The sequence below is a fragment of the Pelobates fuscus genome, chromosome 10 (assembly GCF_036172605.1).
Source record: "Pelobates fuscus isolate aPelFus1 chromosome 10, aPelFus1.pri, whole genome shotgun sequence".
Lineage (NCBI taxonomy): Eukaryota > Metazoa > Chordata > Amphibia > Anura > Pelobatidae > Pelobates > Pelobates fuscus.
Genome location: NC_086326.1, coordinates 10,426,405 through 10,445,985, shown reverse-complemented (window position 1 = coordinate 10,445,985; position 19,581 = coordinate 10,426,405). Strand labels below are relative to the sequence as shown.

At 41.4% G+C, this 19,581-nt stretch overlaps 1 protein-coding gene across 1 annotated transcript in view; it reads left to right on the top strand.

Annotated features, from left to right (window-relative positions):
* The first annotated feature begins 19,148 nt into the window (after positions 1-19,148).
* Positions 19,149-19,581, top strand: part of CLCN1 (chloride voltage-gated channel 1) — a 123,521-nt gene continuing 123,088 nt past the window's right edge. The window contains exon 1 of the mRNA XM_063434836.1: positions 19,149-19,313. Within this exon, the coding sequence (XP_063290906.1) occupies positions 19,269-19,313 (45 nt within the window). The 5' untranslated portion in view covers positions 19,149-19,268. The remainder of the gene's footprint in view (positions 19,314-19,581) is intronic.

Sequence of the window (19,581 nt, the reverse complement as noted above, 5' to 3'; positions counted from 1 at the left end):
AAGGGCCTTTGTAAGAGGTGTCCAAGGATCCGGTGGTCACTCTGGGTAAGCTCCAGAGGTCATGTTTAGAGACAGGATAACACTAAAACACTTCATTGGTCTGGCCTTTATGGAAAATTTAAGGTACTTGAAAGCCTGCTTGGAATTTAAAAAAAAGCACCAAAAGGACTGTCAGACTGTGAGAAATATTATCTGATCTACCAAAGTTGCCCGCTGCTGCAGGTTCACAGCAGATTCAGCTAACATAGTCAGGTTAATCAGCAGTTTGTCAGATAAAGATATATTTTGACCAAACATGGTCGCTCAGCCAGATAAAATTTGACATTTTCTCAGAGTGAATAAATACGCTTTATATTAAAAATAAAATTATTAAGTTTAATTAAATGTAGTAAACATTTAAAAGAGTACAAATTCAATGACAAATGTTCTTTAAACATGCTACTATGTATCCCCTTATTAACACTTTCAGTTTGTCCACCGACTCAGTAGGTTAATATAACTCGTGTGCACTTTACTAAATTGACTCTGTTCACCTATCAAGACCTTCGAGTGCCTAGAGATTAGTGAAATGAAGTGCGTGCAGCTTTAACATGTGAATAAGATTTAAATGATTTGTTAGTGACATAAGAAATCTTTGTTCATTAAATGTGTGCTCCTTTTCATTAGATGTATTCTTCTACATCCCAATGAACAATTAAAAGAATTTCCTGCATTATTAAGAGCATGCCAGTAGGTGGCGTAAGTATTCAACACAAAAATACTAGCTATGTCTATGCCCTATCGCTCTACAATTATGTGTGTGCAGAAAAAAGTCATGTTTGAAATAACCAGTTTAGAGTGAACGGTATGTCTGCAATGCAACCAAGACCTGAGGTCTTAAATTGGCGCTCACACTTGGTAGATCTAATGTGTTGGTTAGATTACAGTGAACTACAACTCCCAGAAGCCCTTGGGAAAAGCTTATCATTACCACAGAAAATGAAGTTATATTGTGCATCAGAAATGTTGATAAATTTTAATATGTTAATGTTTAATCATGTGATACCCTTTCCAGCTGCTAAAGACACAGAAGTCACACTGTTTTGAAAAGTTGGATAATGATGTACAAATACAGTGCTGGCCTGGTGCTGTAATAATGCAGGGCACGGTAGTATACTTTAAATATTGATGGTAATTATTACAGCAGGGGGTACAGTGCTGGCCTGGTGCTGTAATAATGCAGGGCACAGTAGTATACTTCAAATATTGATGGTAATTATTACAGCAGGGGGTACAGTGCTGGCCTGGTGCTGTAATAATGCAGGGCACGGTAGTATACTTCAAATATTGATGGTAATTATTACAGCGGGGGAGGGAGGGGGGGTTACAGTGTTGGCCTGGTTCTGTAATAATGCAGGGTTCGGTAGTATACTTCAAATATTGATGGTAATTATTACAGCGGGGGGGTTACAGTGCTGGCCTGGTGCTGTAATAATGCAGGGCACGGTAGTATACTTCAAATATTGATGGTAATTATTACAGCGGGGGGGAGGGGGGTACAGTGCTGGCCTGGTGCTGTAATAATACAGGGCACAGTAGTATACTTCAAATATTGATAGTAATTATTACAGCCGGGGGTAAAGTGCTGGCCTGGTGCTGTAATAATGCAGGGCATGGTAGTATACTTCAAATATTGATGGTAATTATTACAGCAAGGGGTACAGTGCTGGCCTGGTGCTGTAATAATGCAGAGCACAGTAGTATACTTCAAATATCGATGGTAATTATTACAGCAGGGCGTACAGTGCTGGTCTGGTGCTGTAATAATGCAGGGTATGGTAGTATACTTCAAATATTGATAGTAATTATTACAGCAGGGGGTAAAGTGCTGGCCTGGTGCTGTAATAATGCAGGGCACAGTAGTATACTTCAAATATTGATGGTAATTATTACAGCGGGGGTACAGTGCTGGCCTGGTGCTGTAATAATGCAGAGTACGGTAGTATACTTCAAATATTGATATTAATTATTACAGCGGGGGGGGGGGGGTTACAGTGTTGGCCTGGTTCTGTAATAATACAGGGCACAGTAGTATACTTCAAATATTGATAGTAATTATTACAGCCGGGGGTAAAGTGCTGGCCTGGTGCTGTAATAATGCAGGGCATGGTAGTATACTTCAAATATTGATGGTAATTATTACAGCAAGGGGTACAGTGCTGGCCTGGTGCTGTAATAATGCAGAGCACAGTAGTATACTTCAAATATCGATGGTAATTATTACAGCAGGGCGTACAGTGCTGGTCTGGTGCTGTAATAATGCAGGGTATGGTAGTATACTTCAAATATTGATAGTAATTATTACAGCAGGGGGTAAAGTGCTGGCCTGGTGCTGTAATAATGCAGGGCACAGTAGTATACTTCAAATATTGATGGTAATTATTACAGCGGGGGTACAGTGCTGGCCTGGTGCTGTAATAATGCAGAGTACGGTAGTATACTTCAAATATTGATATTAATTATTACAGCGGGGGGGGTTACAGTGTTGGCCTGGTTCTGTAATAATGCGGGGTATGGTAGTATACTTCAAATATTGATAGCAATTATTACAGCGGGGGAGGGGGTTACAGTGCTGGCCTGGTTCTGTAATAATGCAGGGTACGGTAGTGTACTCCATACAGTGATAGTAATTATTACAGGGGATACAGCGCTGGCCTGGTGCTGTAATAATGCAGGGTTCGGTAGTGTACCCCATACAGTGTTAGTTATTATTACAGGGGGGTACAGTGCTGGCCTGGTGCTGTAATAATGCAGGGTTCGGTAGTGTACCCCATACAGTGATAGTAATTATTACAGGGGATACAGCGCTGGCCTGGTGCTGTAATAATGCAGGGTTCGGTAGTGTACCCCATACAGTGTTAGTTATTATTACAGGGGGATACAGCGCTGGCCTGGTGCTGTAATAATGCAGGGTTCGGTAGTGTACCCCATACAGTGTTAGTTATTATTACAGGGGGGTACAGTGCTGGCCTGGTGCTGTAATAATGCAGGGTACGGTAGTGTACAACATATAATGATAGTAATTGTTACAGAGGGGGAACAGTGCTGGCCTGGTGCTGTAATAATGCTGGTTACGGTAGTGTCCTCCATATAATGATAGTAATTATTACAGGGGGGTACAGTGCTGGCCTCATGCTTTAATAACACAGGGTTCTGTAGTGTACCCCATACAGTGATAGTTATTATTACAGCAGAGGTACAGTTCTGGCCTGGTGCTGTAATAATACAGAGTTCGGTAGTGTACAGTAATAGTAATTATAACAGAAGGGGTACAGTGCTGGCCTGGTGCTGTAAAAATTCAGGATTCGGTAGTGTACTCCATATAATGATAGTAATTATTAAAGGGGGGTACAGTGCTGGCCTAGTGCTGTAATAATGCAGGGTTCGGTAGTATACTCTATACAGTAATGGTAATTATTGCAGGAGTACACTACTGGCCTGGTGCTGTAATAATACAGGATTTCGGTAGTATACTCTGTGACGAACTGAACCTCGTCACGGGTGTTTGGAGGGGCCTGCTGGCCAGCCCCTTACCAAAAGACTATGGGCCCTTTTAAAACACTATGTGAACAGACTTGGTTTGTGTATTTCAACTATAAGGTTCGGGTACCAAACAGCCGCACGAACCGGAGACCACCCTGGAACTTGTTAAGCCTAATTGACACTTTGTAGCAATTTCCACCGCAGTGTTCTAAGTGTTCGTCTAGGTGGGCGCATTTCCTATGAACGACCGCGAGGTGGAGGCCATCTTGTTCGCACGTACGCAGGCAGGGGTGTTTTGTCGTCGAGTTCATGGAACTATTTTCGGACACTAAAACTCTCGAACACCGCTGGACTTCCATGATCACCTGCGTTTGGTTCTATAACACTTAGAAAAGCTCTGGTCGAAACGTTCCCACGAACAAGGGGAACAAGCTCCAGGGTAAGAACTCTGACTCTGTTCGGTAGTTTGTTCGTTTTTAAACTACCGTACAAGACCGATTGCAAGCCCTGATTCTCTGGAACTGTTTTGGGCATGGGACCATGCGTGCGGTCAGTCAAATTTAAGACTTCCAGGAAATTCCTGAACCCCTGAACTGATCTGGGTGATTTTTGGTCACCTAGATCAGGGCCATCAGGGTATGTAACTTTTGTGGGGATTTTGTGTGTTTTAAAGTACTTTTGGGGTGTTTGTAAAAATTAGTTTTTTTTGTGCTTGGAGATAATTGGTTTAGATTTGTACAGTTCCTGATCTAATTATCTCTCAGGCAGAGGAGGGATTATTCTATTTTCTTTGGGCGTGTCCTGGACGTGAGATCCAATGTGATTGTGTATTTATATCTACTGTAATCCGCTACTCAGTGGTCTTACGTGCTCCCGTTACAGTCCATAATGAATGCGGCGGCTAGACTTGTCTTCCTGTCCACCCACACTGCCCACGCTTCACCCTTCTGTCAGTCCCTACATTGGCTTTCTGTAAGATATAGAGCTCAATTTAAAATTCTGGTTCTTGCTTTCAAGTCTCTACATAATGCTGCTCCCACCTATATATCCTCCCTAATAAACAAGTATGTCTCGTCTAAGCCCTTACGCTCTGCTGAAGACTTACGTCTATCTTCTGTCCGTACTCCCACCTGGCTATGGTGTTCCTGTACTAGGAAGCAGTGATTGATGGAGGTACCCGGCCGGGGTGCCAGGCGGTCCATCACATGCTCTATACAGTGATAGCAATTATTACAGGGGGGTACTGTGCTGGCCTGGTGCTGTGATAATACAGGGTACGGTAGTATACTCATTACAGTAATCATAATTATAGTGCTGTATTTGTATTAGGGTAATAGTTACGGTATGATAGAACCTGTCAGTAGATGATCCATTACGGTTATTCCATAAGATGTAGGGATAGTCTGAGCCATTGACGTGAATATGGAGCAGTTTGGGGGTAGTAAAATGGTTTGGGTAATAAATCTGAGCTTGTTCCCCATTTCCAGTTGCTTATGTCAGATTCTACATTTGTCACAGTTATTTTACATTATCTTTGTGCGTTAAGGTTTTATCTAAATTTCCTAAGTGGTTGTGATTTATTGTGTTAATTGCTGTCTTATATGTACTGTAAATCACTTCTACATATTGTCACATTCCCAGCATGCTCAGGGCTAAATACTTAAAAACCCATTGGAATTTGCCTGCTATCATTCCAGGGATTAACGCCTATTGTGTGCAGCAAACTGGGCTCCTTGCCAGCCTTTTAACCCATTGCCTGCCTGAGGAATTCACTGTGCATGCAGGGGGGCAATTATTACCAAACAAGGTTAATGCACAACATCTCTGAGAGAGAAAAACAACAGTTTTCTGATAATTTTGTATACTAATTTGAAGTGAGATATGCTGTATGTTCAGAGCAGCTAATTTTATTAACCCTATATACAGTATACACAGGAATCAGCGTGTGAACATTGTATGCAGAGCAATGTGTGTCAGTAAACACAGAGCAGTGTCTATGCATCGATTTAAGTGAACCCCCCACTTACAATTTTGTGTGCATCTTCTAATCACCCCTTAGTGCCATATCCCCTTTACACACAATGTGTGTCTTTATTCCAGAATATGCATCTTTTAAACCCCATGTGATTCTGTAACCCCCCCAACCCCATGTCTTTATTTTGAACCCCATGTGTTTGTTATCTGCCTTTTTTGTCAATTCCCAGCTTTACCCAATTATGTATTTTAACCTCTTTTACCCCATCCCACACACCCTAAGCCGTCATCAGACGTTTTGTTGTTCTTTACAAAACTACATGCAGGGTCTCTCCAACACACGCAGGATACCGAACAGAAAAACACATCACAGAGATACCCAGACACACACTCACAGAAATACCCTGACACACTCAAAATACCAGACAGACATACACACTCACAGAAATACCCCAACACACACTCTGGGTACCAGACAGAGATACACACTCACACATATAACCTGACCCATACTCACAGAGATACCCTGACACACTCTGGATATCAGACACAGCTACAAACTCCCAGAGATAACCTGACCCACACTCACAGAGATACTCTGACACACTCTGGATACCAGACAGAGATTCACAATCCCAGAGATACCTCGACACATACTCAGGATGCTAAATAGAGATACACACATATAGAGATACCCCGGCACACACTCCTGATACCAGACAGAGATACTCTGGATACCAGACAAAGATTCACAATCCCAGAGATACCGCAAGGTAAACTCTAACACACATTCACTAAGATACCCCGACACACACTCCTAAAACCAGACCAGATATACACTCCCAGAGATACCTCGACACATACTCAGGATGCCAAACAGAGATACACACACTCAGGATACCAGACAGACATAGACACTGGCAAACATACTCTGACACATTCACTGACAGAGATAACGCAACACACACTGAGAATACTACACAGAGATATACACTCCTGTAGCTACCCTGACACACACTCTGGATACCAGACATAGATCACACTCCCAGAGATACTCCAGCACACACTCAGAGAGAAACACAGACAAACCCTCCCAGAGATACCATGACACACACTCTGGATACCAGATTGAGATACACACTCAGAGAGAAACACTGACACGCCTTCCCAGAGATGCTCCAACACACACTCAGAGAGAAACACTGACACACCCTCCCAGAGATACCCTGGATACCAGACTGAGATACACACTCACAGATATACTTTGTTCAACATACACACAATCACACTGATAAATACATACACAGTGCTACAAATATGCACAAAATGTGCTACACACACTCTGCTGCACACAGACTATGTTACACACATGCAGAAATATTCATTGCTAAAGGAACATGCTGCTACATGCACATACAAGGCTAAACACACACACTCTACAGCAACTGCTACACACAAACACTACTACAAGCACACGGCTACACACACTACTACACTTGCATAAACTACACTTGCATTACACTCACATCTATTTCTAAAAATACACCCACTTACATACACATACTACTGCTATATATAGTATACATACATACACACACACACACACACACACACATACATTTAAACTGCTGTTTTATTTAGCCAAACTGCTTTTCTGTATGTTGCTGTATATTGTCACAGGACGTGTCTGTGTGTTGCTGTATATTGTCACAGGACGTGTCTGTGTGTTGCTGTATATTGTCACAGGACGTGTCGGTATGTTACTGTATATCGTCACATCACGTGTCTGTGTGTTGCTGTATTTTGTGGCGGGACGTATCTCTCTATTGCTGTATATTGTCACCGGACTTGTCTGTGTATTGCTGTGTATTGTGACAGGAACTGTCTGTATCTTGCTGTATATTGTCGCAGGACATGTCTGTATATTGCTGTATATTGTCACAGAACGTGTTTTTATATTTCTGTATATTGTCACATGACGTGTCTGTATGTTGTTGTATATTGTCACAGGACGTATCTGTATAATGTTGTATATTGTCACAGGACGTGTCTGTATATTGTTGTATATTGTCACAGAATGTGTCTCTCTATTGCTGTATATTGTCACCGGACTTGTCTGTATATTGCTGTGTATTGTGACAGGAACTGTCTGTATCTTGCTGTATATTGTCGCAGGACATGTCTGTATATTGCTGTATATTGTCACAGAACGTGTTTTTATATTTCTGTATATTGTCACATGACGTGTCTGTATGTTGTTGTATATTGTCACAGGACGTATCTGTATAATGTTGTATATTGTCACAGAACGTGTCTGTATATTGCTGTATATTGTCACAGGACATATCTGTATATTGCTTTGTATTGTCACAGAAAGTGTCTGTATATTGCAGTGTATTGTCGCAGGACTTGTTTCTTTAATGCTGTACATTGTTGCTGGACTTGTCTGTATATTGTGGAAGGACCTGTCTGTATATTGTTGTATATTGTCAAAGGACGTGTCTGTATATTGCTGTATATTGTCACAGAATGTGTCTGTATATTGCTGTATATTGTCACAGGTCATGTCTGTATATTGTTGTACAGTGTCACAGAACTTGCCTGTATTTTGCTGTATATTGTCACAGGACATGTCTGTATATTGTTGTCTATTGTCACAGAACGTGTCTGTATATTGCTGTATATTGTCACAGGACATATCTGTATATTGCTTTGTATTGTCACAGAAAGTGTCTGTATATTGCAGTGTATTGTCGCAGGACTTGTTTCTTTAATGCTGTACATTGTTGCTGCACTTGTCTGTATATTGTGGAAGGACCTGTCTGTATATTGCTGAATATTGTCGCAAGACTTGTCTCTTTATTGATGTACATTGTTGCTGGACTTATAATGTGGCAGGACCTGTCTGTATATTGCTGTGTATTGTCCCAGGAAATGTCTATATATTGCTTGATATTGTCACATGACTTGTTTGTTTCTTGCATATTTATATTGTTGTGTTGCAGCCTGTGAGCCTAATGTCTCTGTCTCGTTATATGTTTTTGTTAATATTTTATCCCATGTATATGGGTACAGTGTGTTTCCGTGGGAAGGAGTGAAATTATGTCACCCATTAGCTGGGAGAATTCCTGTGTGACATCGTTTTCCTGGCTTCCCACGGATAGTCTCTCTGTTCACTGATTGAAATATTACCTTAACTGCTGTCACTGTTGCAGAGCCTGACGTAACCTCCCCATTCACTGACGCTCTGTATTCGCTCCTCAAGTTGTATGATGCTGCTGTGTAAAATTCTTCCAGTTAGATATGTTTCTAGTTCGCATATTTTAACATGACAGGCACACAGTCGGATTTACGACATATGCGCTAACCTTACCCCAAACCCCATTAAGACACGGACACAGGTTATACTTTTGGAAATATTAGTCCACAGCTTTATTAATTATTAATTAAGGAATAACAAATAGGGTCATTGCCAACAAATATTATTAAAGCCAACATCCCCCATATATACATAACATACCACTGGCAATGACCCCACAATAATGACAATAAATAACAAACTAATTAACATATTAAACACAGATACTGGCCGTCCAATATGACCACATTTCCACCAGATTAATGACACCGCTGCATCCCCAGGTTCGGAGCCACCGACAGGCTCGAACCAACACTGCCTAATCCACTCTAAAACTCTGGATGCCCACTTCCTCCTCCATCTACCCCCCGATTTAACCTGGCCATTCCCTGGTACAGCTCAGGACTTGACTCCTGAGCGCCCCCTACCACACCTAAACAGGGCCTGTTGAAAGCCCTCCTGAAGGCCCAAAAAAAAATACCCCACATCCGACAGATGTACACCATCCCTCCTGAAGTACCCAGAAACTATGCCTTCCAATTCCCCGTGCCTCACTGCCACTCCACCTATCTGCCTAATAAAGACCGCCATGATTTTATTGATTTGTCCCCGGCACCGAGCCATCGCGGCCGGTTTCTTGGCATGTCGCCAGTGTAACCGAGGAACCATCTTGGACCACGCCACCACCACACCTGGAGTCAGCTCCCATAGCCGGTGCACATCCATCTGGCCAATTCTTTCTTTGGGACAATGCCCAGATCATTGCCTCCAGCGTAAATTAACAGTTCATCCGGAACGGTGCCCCTTGCCACCCTTCGGAAAATTTCCCCACTAATGCCTTGCCAACCAAAACCCCGAAAACCAAACCACTCCAGTGTCACCAATGCCAGAGGAAAGCCCAGCTGCACTCCTTATTTCCGAACTATGGCTCTCTTCAGCGCCCAGTAGATGTAAGAGTGGCCCACCAACCAGGCCACCCAACCTAAAATGAAAACAGAATCAGTGACAAGGCATAACTCTTACTTATGAATCCTCTAAGCATGCCGTCCCGAACCGCCACATCTCCTCCGGACAGGCCTGTCCTTCCTTTCGCGCCCCTGGAGCCGCCATCTGAAACCTCTCCCTCTATGAACGAGACAAGGAATCAGCCACCACGTTTAACAAACCAGGCACATGACGCGCCCGAAAAGCAATATTAAAAGACATACAAAACAATAAAAATCGCTGTAATAAGCGTACCACTGGGACCGAAGATGCGGATAAGCGGTTAACAGAATGAACCACCGACATATTGTCCGTAAAAAAGATATCCTTCCTGTCCTGCAACACCTGCCACCACCAACGGGAACAACTCAAGAAACGCCAAATTACGGCTAAGAGGACTTGCTTTCCACTGAGCAGCGCACCACCTGTCCGCCAAATATGCCCCAAAACCTATGCTCCCCGAAGCATCTGTGAACAACTCAAATCCGCCTTCATGGCCCCTGAGACCCTGACCAAGTGATGCGGAGACTGGACCACACAAGTTGCCCTCGCCAAAAAATAGCTAAAGACTCTCCCCATGGGAATTACCCTAAACGCAAAATTCAGACTGCCTATCAAAGAATGCACACAATCAACTTATCCCTAGGCAGCTGACATTCCCCCGCCACCGAATCAATCTCCAACCCAAGAAAACTGAGACAAGTGGTAGGGCACACCGTCTTGTCGGCTACCAGGGGTACCCCAGACGAATCCACTCATTCAAAAGACCGCAAGGTATGGCCACAACGGTCCGACCCAGAAGTGCCCACACACAAGAAGTCATCGAGATGCACTAAGGAACCCCCACCCGAGTCCTCCTTCACCACCCACTCCAAAAAGGAACTAAACTTTTCGAAGTAGGAACTTGAAATGGAGCAGCCCATAGGCAAGCAAAGGTCCACAAAATAGGCCTCATAGAACATGCAACCTAACAGATGGTGACAATCCGGATGGATTGGCAGTAATTAAAAAGCCGACTCCACATCAGCCTTCGCCATCAAAGCTCCGCGTCCTGCCTTCCGAAACCAACTCAACCGCCTGGTCAAATGATGCGTAGGAGACAGAACACAGTGCCTCATCAAGGTAATCATTCACCAAAGAATCTTTCGGATATGACAAATGATGGATCAGGCTAAACTTACCCGGTTCTTTTTTTTAGGCACCACGCCCAAAGGCGAAATCCGTAAGTCTGCCAACGGAGTTTGTGAGAACGGCCCCGTCATCCTACCCAGTTGAACCTCCTTAGCCAGTTTATCCCAAACCGCCTCCGGATGCTCCGTAACAGATTTCAAGTTGTCACACAATCGACCCAAAACCCGTTCCTTGAAAGGCATACAAAACCCCTTTGAAAACCCGTCTAACGAGAACTGTGCGTCACCCTGGTTACCGTAACGCAATGGCAATATCGCACCGACCTTCACCGAGGTTGCCCCGAGTGGAAGTGGATGGCGTGGAAGTGGATGGCGCCACCGCACCCCCGGCCACGCTTGAAGCACCCCCGTAACCCGAACATTAGTTCTTAAACTTACATGAGGCTTGCATTGACCTTCAGTAAACATCCAACAGAACCCTTTCTTTTGACTGGCCGACGAAGAGGAGGTTGATCCTGCGCCGGCCCCACCCTGAAAGGGGGCAGCTCTCTGAGCCATCATTAGTTTCATCCATTGAGGTAGCTCCATCTGGTCCCACCGCATCCCCGGATTAGCCGACAACCTTTGACGGAACTGCTTGTGGTACTTCCACCAAGCCAAGCCCCCATAAGTGCGATAAGCTTCCCAGATCCTGTCCAAATAGCAGAAAAACTGAGAACACCGCTTGGGAAACTTCTCGCCCAAGACACTAGCCAAAATGCAGAATGTCCGTAGCCAATTCCCAAAAGACATAGTTATCTTCCAGCACCTTTGTCTCTTTTTTCCTCCTCCTCTTTCTTGGCATCTATCTTATCTTCCTCCTTCAGATCAATATATTCATCCAAAGGAAGACAGTATGCAAGTTAGATAAATTGGCGCAAATTTTTTTAAAATAGACGATGGATATAAACAGCAGCACCAGCAATATACCCTGGTAAAATGGTACACAATAATACAAAAAGAGAAAAGTGCTAGTGTATATTCATCCAAAGGAAGAAGCGAGAAGATCTTGAGGAATTCACCCCGCCAAATCTTCTTCTTCATGTCCGATTTTAGATGACAACCCAAATGCCCAGCGAATGACACGTGTAAATTCTGCCTGGCTACCTCGGGGATCTCACCTAACAACTCCGCACCACCGCCGATGTCCCCGACCCGAGTGAAGTCACCACAGTCCAGTTGATGCCACCACACTCCGGCCTGTCAGCGGACCCCACACCTGACTAAAATGCGCCACGACAGCCCAAGAGTTAAGAAAGGACCTCAAGCCATCCGAGAGATTCCCAGAGTGTAGTGCAGAAGAAGACTCACCGCCAGAACCCCCTGCCATAGAAGCCCGCAGTCCTTCCATCCACCTGGAGAGGTTCAGGAGTAGCATCCTAACTTCTGCCTTCAGCCGCCGGGTCCTGCCTCAGGACCGTAGGAGAAGGAGTTGCTGACCTGCGGGAAGAATACAACCTGGGTAGTCTGCTCATAGGAGCCCCAACCCGTCCATCCTCCCCACGTTGCCGACCACATTCCCTGTCCTCAAAACGCCTGACCCGATTGGCCGTACGGGGTAAGCCAACCTAGGCGACCTGTAAGCCCTGCTCCTTGCCCTATCCTTGGAAGAAGTTGAACGCCCCCTGCTGTAATGCCTTACAGAACGGCTCCTGTCTCTGCTGCGTCGATCCGCCGTGGACATCTATCCTTGTTTCGCCTGGTGCTATCCTTGCAACACTCCTGATAAGTAGCCTGACCTGGAATACTTGGTGACCCGCTATCCCTCATACTAGAGCGGCGCTCTCTGTGCTCCCGGACAGCATGACTCCTCCAATCCGGCCTATCCACTGGCCCGGCTCCATGTAGCCGTACACTTTCTCTCCCACCTGTCCCCCGCACGGGCCATGCTGCACCCCCAGGCCCCGTTTGGGTCACATCCCCGCTATCAGGGCTCCTCTCAAGCCTGTTAGGCCTGCCTGGCACCTCCCTGGCTGTAGAACCGATATGTCCTATCCCTGGCTGGCTGCCTGAACCAGCCGTCGCCCTTGCTGACTTAGCCCCATTTGTGACAGTGTCCTAGACCGCAGCTGACCGATACCCAGCCGGGGCCATACCAGACTCCTTCCTGACGCCTGGACCCCCACTACCCATTACCCATCCATGCCCCTGGGCACCCACGTCTTGAACTTCCCACGGATACAAGGCCCAACTGCCGAGTGCAGCAGGGGTGTCTCCAACGTTGGTCGCAGACCTGGCGGCACTCCCAGCCTCGGCGAAGCCCGCCGTCCTGCGCATCCGACCTTTCCTGCCAGCCATCATCCGACGGGGCGCAGCCTGACCTGAAAGACGCAGACGTGCTGCCTCCCGTCCCCGACCTGCTCCAGCAACACCGTCTGACATGGACCGCCTGCCAGGGGCCTCCGCGACCAACACCTCAGGCCCAGCTCTGGAAACGTCTGCCACGGGATCAGCTCCTGGGGTTGGGTTCCTTCTCCGTGCCAGCACCGTACCGGGGCTCAAATATTGGAGAGGCCTCGTCATCTTGAAATTCTTGTTTGTTTGGTTATGCTATAAACCTGAAATTTTCATTTTATGCTAAAATACACAAGCCGAAAATACCTGGCAGTGAAATTTCCCAAATGTGCTATTAAGGTTAAAATGTGAAATACCCTTCGGTTTCCCAGCAATTCCCTTTTCTTAATTTCCTTTACACCAACATACCTTAATACACAGTGGCAGATCATGAAAAATTAATTTGTAGAGCTGATTTTAGTTTCGTGCTGAACTGCAATTTGTTCTTAATCGGGGTCGATTTGGTGGAATTCCCAAACTCCGAGAATTTTTTTTACCCGAATCACAAACCAAATGATGTCTGAGCCGAGTCCGTTTGATTCATGATTTGGCACCAAAAATAGAAATGACTGTTAAGAATAAAAGTTTATTCATGGCTATTAGACAGTCACGAAATATTTATTTTATTAACAGTCCTAGAGAGAAGTGACCAATAGACACATTATAGGAGGAGCTGTAAAAAATGATCTATATTTACTTACCTTCTGTTTTCCCTCTTTTGGTTGCTTTTTTACTTGATCTGTGAACCAAATGGTAGAAAATGTTCCTATCACTATAAAATCAATAATTTGTATACTATTATTATTATTAATATTATGTATATATTTTGAGATGCATTGATTGGCACATTTTGTAGCAATGTTGGTTTATCTTATTTGTTTCCCAAACTAGTTTTTTGTTGGTCACACGGCTGAAATTTGGCAATCCCAAAAAATGTTTATATTTGGGAACAATGTTTCAACAAAACAAATTGCTCGCCATACACAGTTCTGCCGATTTATAGTTACTGACCATGATACAGTGCGGCATGGAACATCAATAACATTGTAACATGTAATAGCAAAGCAATAACACCGTAACATGTAATAAGAGCAATAACACCGTAACATGTAATAACAGCAATAACACTGTAACATGTAATAACAGCAATTACACAGTAACATGCAATAACAGCAATAACACTGTAACATGTGATAACAGCAATAACACAGTAACATGTAATAACAGCAATAACACCGTAACATGTAATAACAGCAATAACACCGTAACATGTAATAACAGCAATAACACAGTAACATGTAATAACACCGTAACATGTAATAACACCGTAACATGTAATAGCAAAGTAATAACACCGTAACATGTAATAACAGCAATAACACCGTAACATGTAATAACCGAAATAACACTGTAACATGTAATAACACCGTAACATGTAATAACAAAGCAATAACACCGTAACATGTAATAACAAAGCAATAACACCGTAACATGTAATAACAAAGCAATAACACCGTAACATGTAATAACATAGCAATAAACACTGTAAAATGTAATAACAGCAATAACATTGTAACATGTAATAACAGCAATAACACCGTAACATGTAATAACACAGCAATAACACCGTAACATGTAATAACAGCAATAACACCGTAACATGTAATAACACAGCAATAACACCGTAACATGTAATAACACAGCAATAACACCGTAACATGTAATAACAGCAATAACACTGTAACATGTAATAACAGCAATAACACCGTAACATGTAATAACACAGCAATAACACAGTTACATGTAATAACACAGCTATAACACCGTAAAATGTAATAACAGCAATAACACCGTATCATGTAATAACACAGCAATAACACAGTAACATGTAATAACAGCAATAATATTGTAACATGTAATAACACAGCAATAACACCGTAACATGTAATAACAGCAATAACACTGTAACATGTAATAACAGCAATTACACAGTAACATGCAATAACAGCAATAACACTGTAACATGTGATAACACAGCTATAACACCATAAAATGTAATAACAGCAATAACACTGTAACATGTGATAACAGCAATAACACTGTAACATGTAATAACAGCAATAACATTGTAACATTTAATAACACAGCAATAACACCGTAACATGTAATAACAGCAATAACACCGTAACATGTAATTACAGCAAAAACAATGTAGCATGTAATAACAGCAATAACACTGTAACATGTAATAAAACAGCAATAATATTGTAACATGTAATAACACAGCAATAACAATGTAACATGTAATAACAGCAATAACATGTAATAATACAGCAATAACATTGTAACATGTAATAGCAAAGCAATAACACCGTAACATGTAATAGCAAAGCAATAACACCGTAACATGTAATAAGAGCAATAACACCGTAACATGTAATAACACCGTAACATGTAATAGCAAAGTAATAACACCGTAACATGTAATAACAGCAATAACACTGTAACATGTAATAACACCGTAACATGTAATAACAAAGCAATAACACCGTAACATGTAATAACATAGCAATAACACCGTAAAATGTACTAACAGCAATAACATTGTAACATGTAATAACAGCAATAACACCGTAACATGTACTAACAGCAATAACATTGTAACATGTAATAACACAGCAATAACACCGTAACATGTACTAACAGCAATAACATTATAACATGTAATAACAGCAATAACACCGTAACATGTAATAACACAGCAATAACACAGTAACATGTAATAACACAGCTATAACACCATAAAATGTAATAACAGCAATAACACCGTATCATGTAATAACACAGCAATAACACCGTAACATGTAATAACAGCAATAACACTGTAACATGTAATAACAGCAATAACACTATAACATGTAATAACAGCAATAACACCGTAACATGTAATAACAGCAATAACACTGTAACATGTAATAACAGCAATAACACTATAACATGTAATAACAGCAATAACATTGTAACATGTAATAACACAGCAATAACACTGTAACTTGTAATAACAGCAATAACAACGTAACATGTAATTACAGCAACAACACTGTAGCATATAATAACAGCAATAACACTGTAACATTTAATAACATAGCAATAAACACTGTAAAATGTAATAACAGCAATAACATTGTAACATGTAATAACAGCAATAACACCGTAACATGTAATAACACAGCAATAACACCGTAACATGTAATAACAGCAATAACACCGTAACATGTAATAACACAGCAATAACACCGTAACATGTAATAACACAGCAATAACACCGTAACATGTAATAACAGCAATAACACTGTAACATGTAATAACAGCAATAACACCGTAACATGTAATAACACAGCAATAACACAGTTACATGTAATAACACAGCTATAACACCGTAAAATGTAATAACAGCAATAACACCGTATCATGTAATAACACAGCAATAACACAGTAACATGTAATAACAGCAATAATATTGTAACATGTAATAACACAGCAATAACACCGTAACATGTAATAACAGCAATAACACTGTAACATGTAATAACAGCAATTACACAGTAACATGCAATAACAGCAATAACACTGTAACATGTGATAACACAGCTATAACACCATAAAATGTAATAACAGCAATAACACTGTAACATGTGATAACAGCAATAACACTGTAACATGTAATAACAGCAATAACATTGTAACATTTAATAACACAGCAATAACACCGTAACATGTAATAACAGCAATAACACCGTAACATGTAATTACAGCAAAAACAATGTAGCATGTAATAACAGCAATAACACTGTAACATGTAATAAAACAGCAATAATATTGTAACATGTAATAACACAGCAATAACAATGTAACATGTAATAACAGCAATAACATGTAATAATACAGCAATAACATTGTAACATGTAATAGCAAAGCAATAACACCGTAACATGTAATAGCAAAGCAATAACACCGTAACATGTAATAAGAGCAATAACACCGTAACATGTAATAACACCGTAACATGTAATAGCAAAGTAATAACACCGTAACATGTAATAACAGCAATAACACTGTAACATGTAATAACACCGTAACATGTAATAACAAAGCAATAACACCGTAACATGTAATAACATAGCAATAACACCGTAAAATGTACTAACAGCAATAACATTGTAACATGTAATAACAGCAATAACACCGTAACATGTACTAACAGCAATAACATTGTAACATGTAATAACACAGCAATAACACCGTAACATGTACTAACAGCAATAACATTATAACATGTAATAACAGCAATAACACCGTAACATGTAATAACACAGCAATAACACAGTAACATGTAATAACACAGCTATAACACCATAAAATGTAATAACAGCAATAACACCGTATCATGTAATAACACAGCAATAACACCGTAACATGTAATAACAGCAATAACACTGTAACATGTAATAACAGCAATAACACTATAACATGTAATAACAGCAATAACACCGTAACATGTAATAACAGCAATAACACTGTAACATGTAATAACAGCAATAACACTATAACATGTAATAACAGCAATAACATTGTAACATGTAATAACACAGCAATAACACTGTAACTTGTAATAACAGCAATAACAACGTAACATGTAATTACAGCAACAACACTGTAGCATATAATAACAGCAATAACACTGTAACATTTAATAAAACAGCAATAATATTGTAACATGTAATAACACAGCAATTATACCGTAACATGTAATAACCGCAATAACAACGTAACATGTAATAACAGTAATAACATGTAATAATACAGCAATAAAATTGTAACATGTGATAACAGCAATAACACTGTAACATGTAATAATACAGCAATAACACTGTAACATGTAATAACAACAATAACACTGTAACATGTAATAACCGCAATAACAGCGTAACATGTAATAACACCGCAATAATACTGTAACATGTAATAACACCGCAATACCACTATACCATGTAATAACACAGCAATAACACCGTAACATGTAATAACAGCAGTAACACCGTAAAATGTAATAACAGCAATAACACCTTAACATGTAATAACACAGCAATAATATTGTAACATGTAATAACACAGCAATAACATTGTAACATGTAATAACAGCAATAACACCGTAACATGTAATAACAGCAATAACACCGTAACATGTAATAACAGCAATAATATTGTAACATGTAATAACACAGCAATAACACCGTAACATGTAATAACAGCAATAACACCGTAACATGTAATAACAGCAATAATATTGTAACATGTAATAACACAGCAATAACACCGTAACATGTAATAACAGCAATAACTTTGTAACATGTAATAACACAGCAATACCACTTTAACATGTAATAACACAGCAATAACACTTTAACATGTAATAACAAAGCAGTAACACTGTAACGTGTAATAACAGTAATAACACCATAACATGTAATAACAGCAATAACATTATAACATGTAATAACACCGTTAAATGTAATAACAGCAATACATTAACATGTGATAACACTGTAATACACAATTACCATCTCTACACGGTAACATGCTGCAGCACTCTGTCAAACAGTGAGACACTAAGTTATTCCTGGGTCTCCATGTGACAAGACGGATGTCTCAAGTGACAGGTGATGTCTCCAGCATTCAGTGAGCTCTCGAGTGACAACCGGATGTTTCTTTGCTCTCACAGTGTTAGCCCCCCAGTGTGAGGCTCTCATTGAGAGCCCTGTATGGGGGGATCTAAGCCTTGCTACAGCCATGCAGGGCTTGGAACTGCACCGTCCCAACATTAACTGAGCTTCGCTGTCTGTTTCTTTGTTTGGCAGTCTCTGGTTATGGGTGAAACACCCAGGAAAACGCTTACTTACCATCATACCCTGGTGAGTCCCATCATATCCCATAATTTTGCTGAGTACCTCATGCTGACAAACACCTACCCACTGCCGAGTACCCCATTCTGACTAACACTCACTGCCGAGTACCCCATGCTAACCCACTGTGTAGTACCCTATGCTAACACCTACCCACTGCCGAGTACCCCATGCTGACTAGCACCTACACACTGCGTAGTACCCCTTGCTGACTCCCACCTACCCACTGCCGAGTACTCCATGCTGACTAGCACCTACACACTGCGTAGTACCCCTT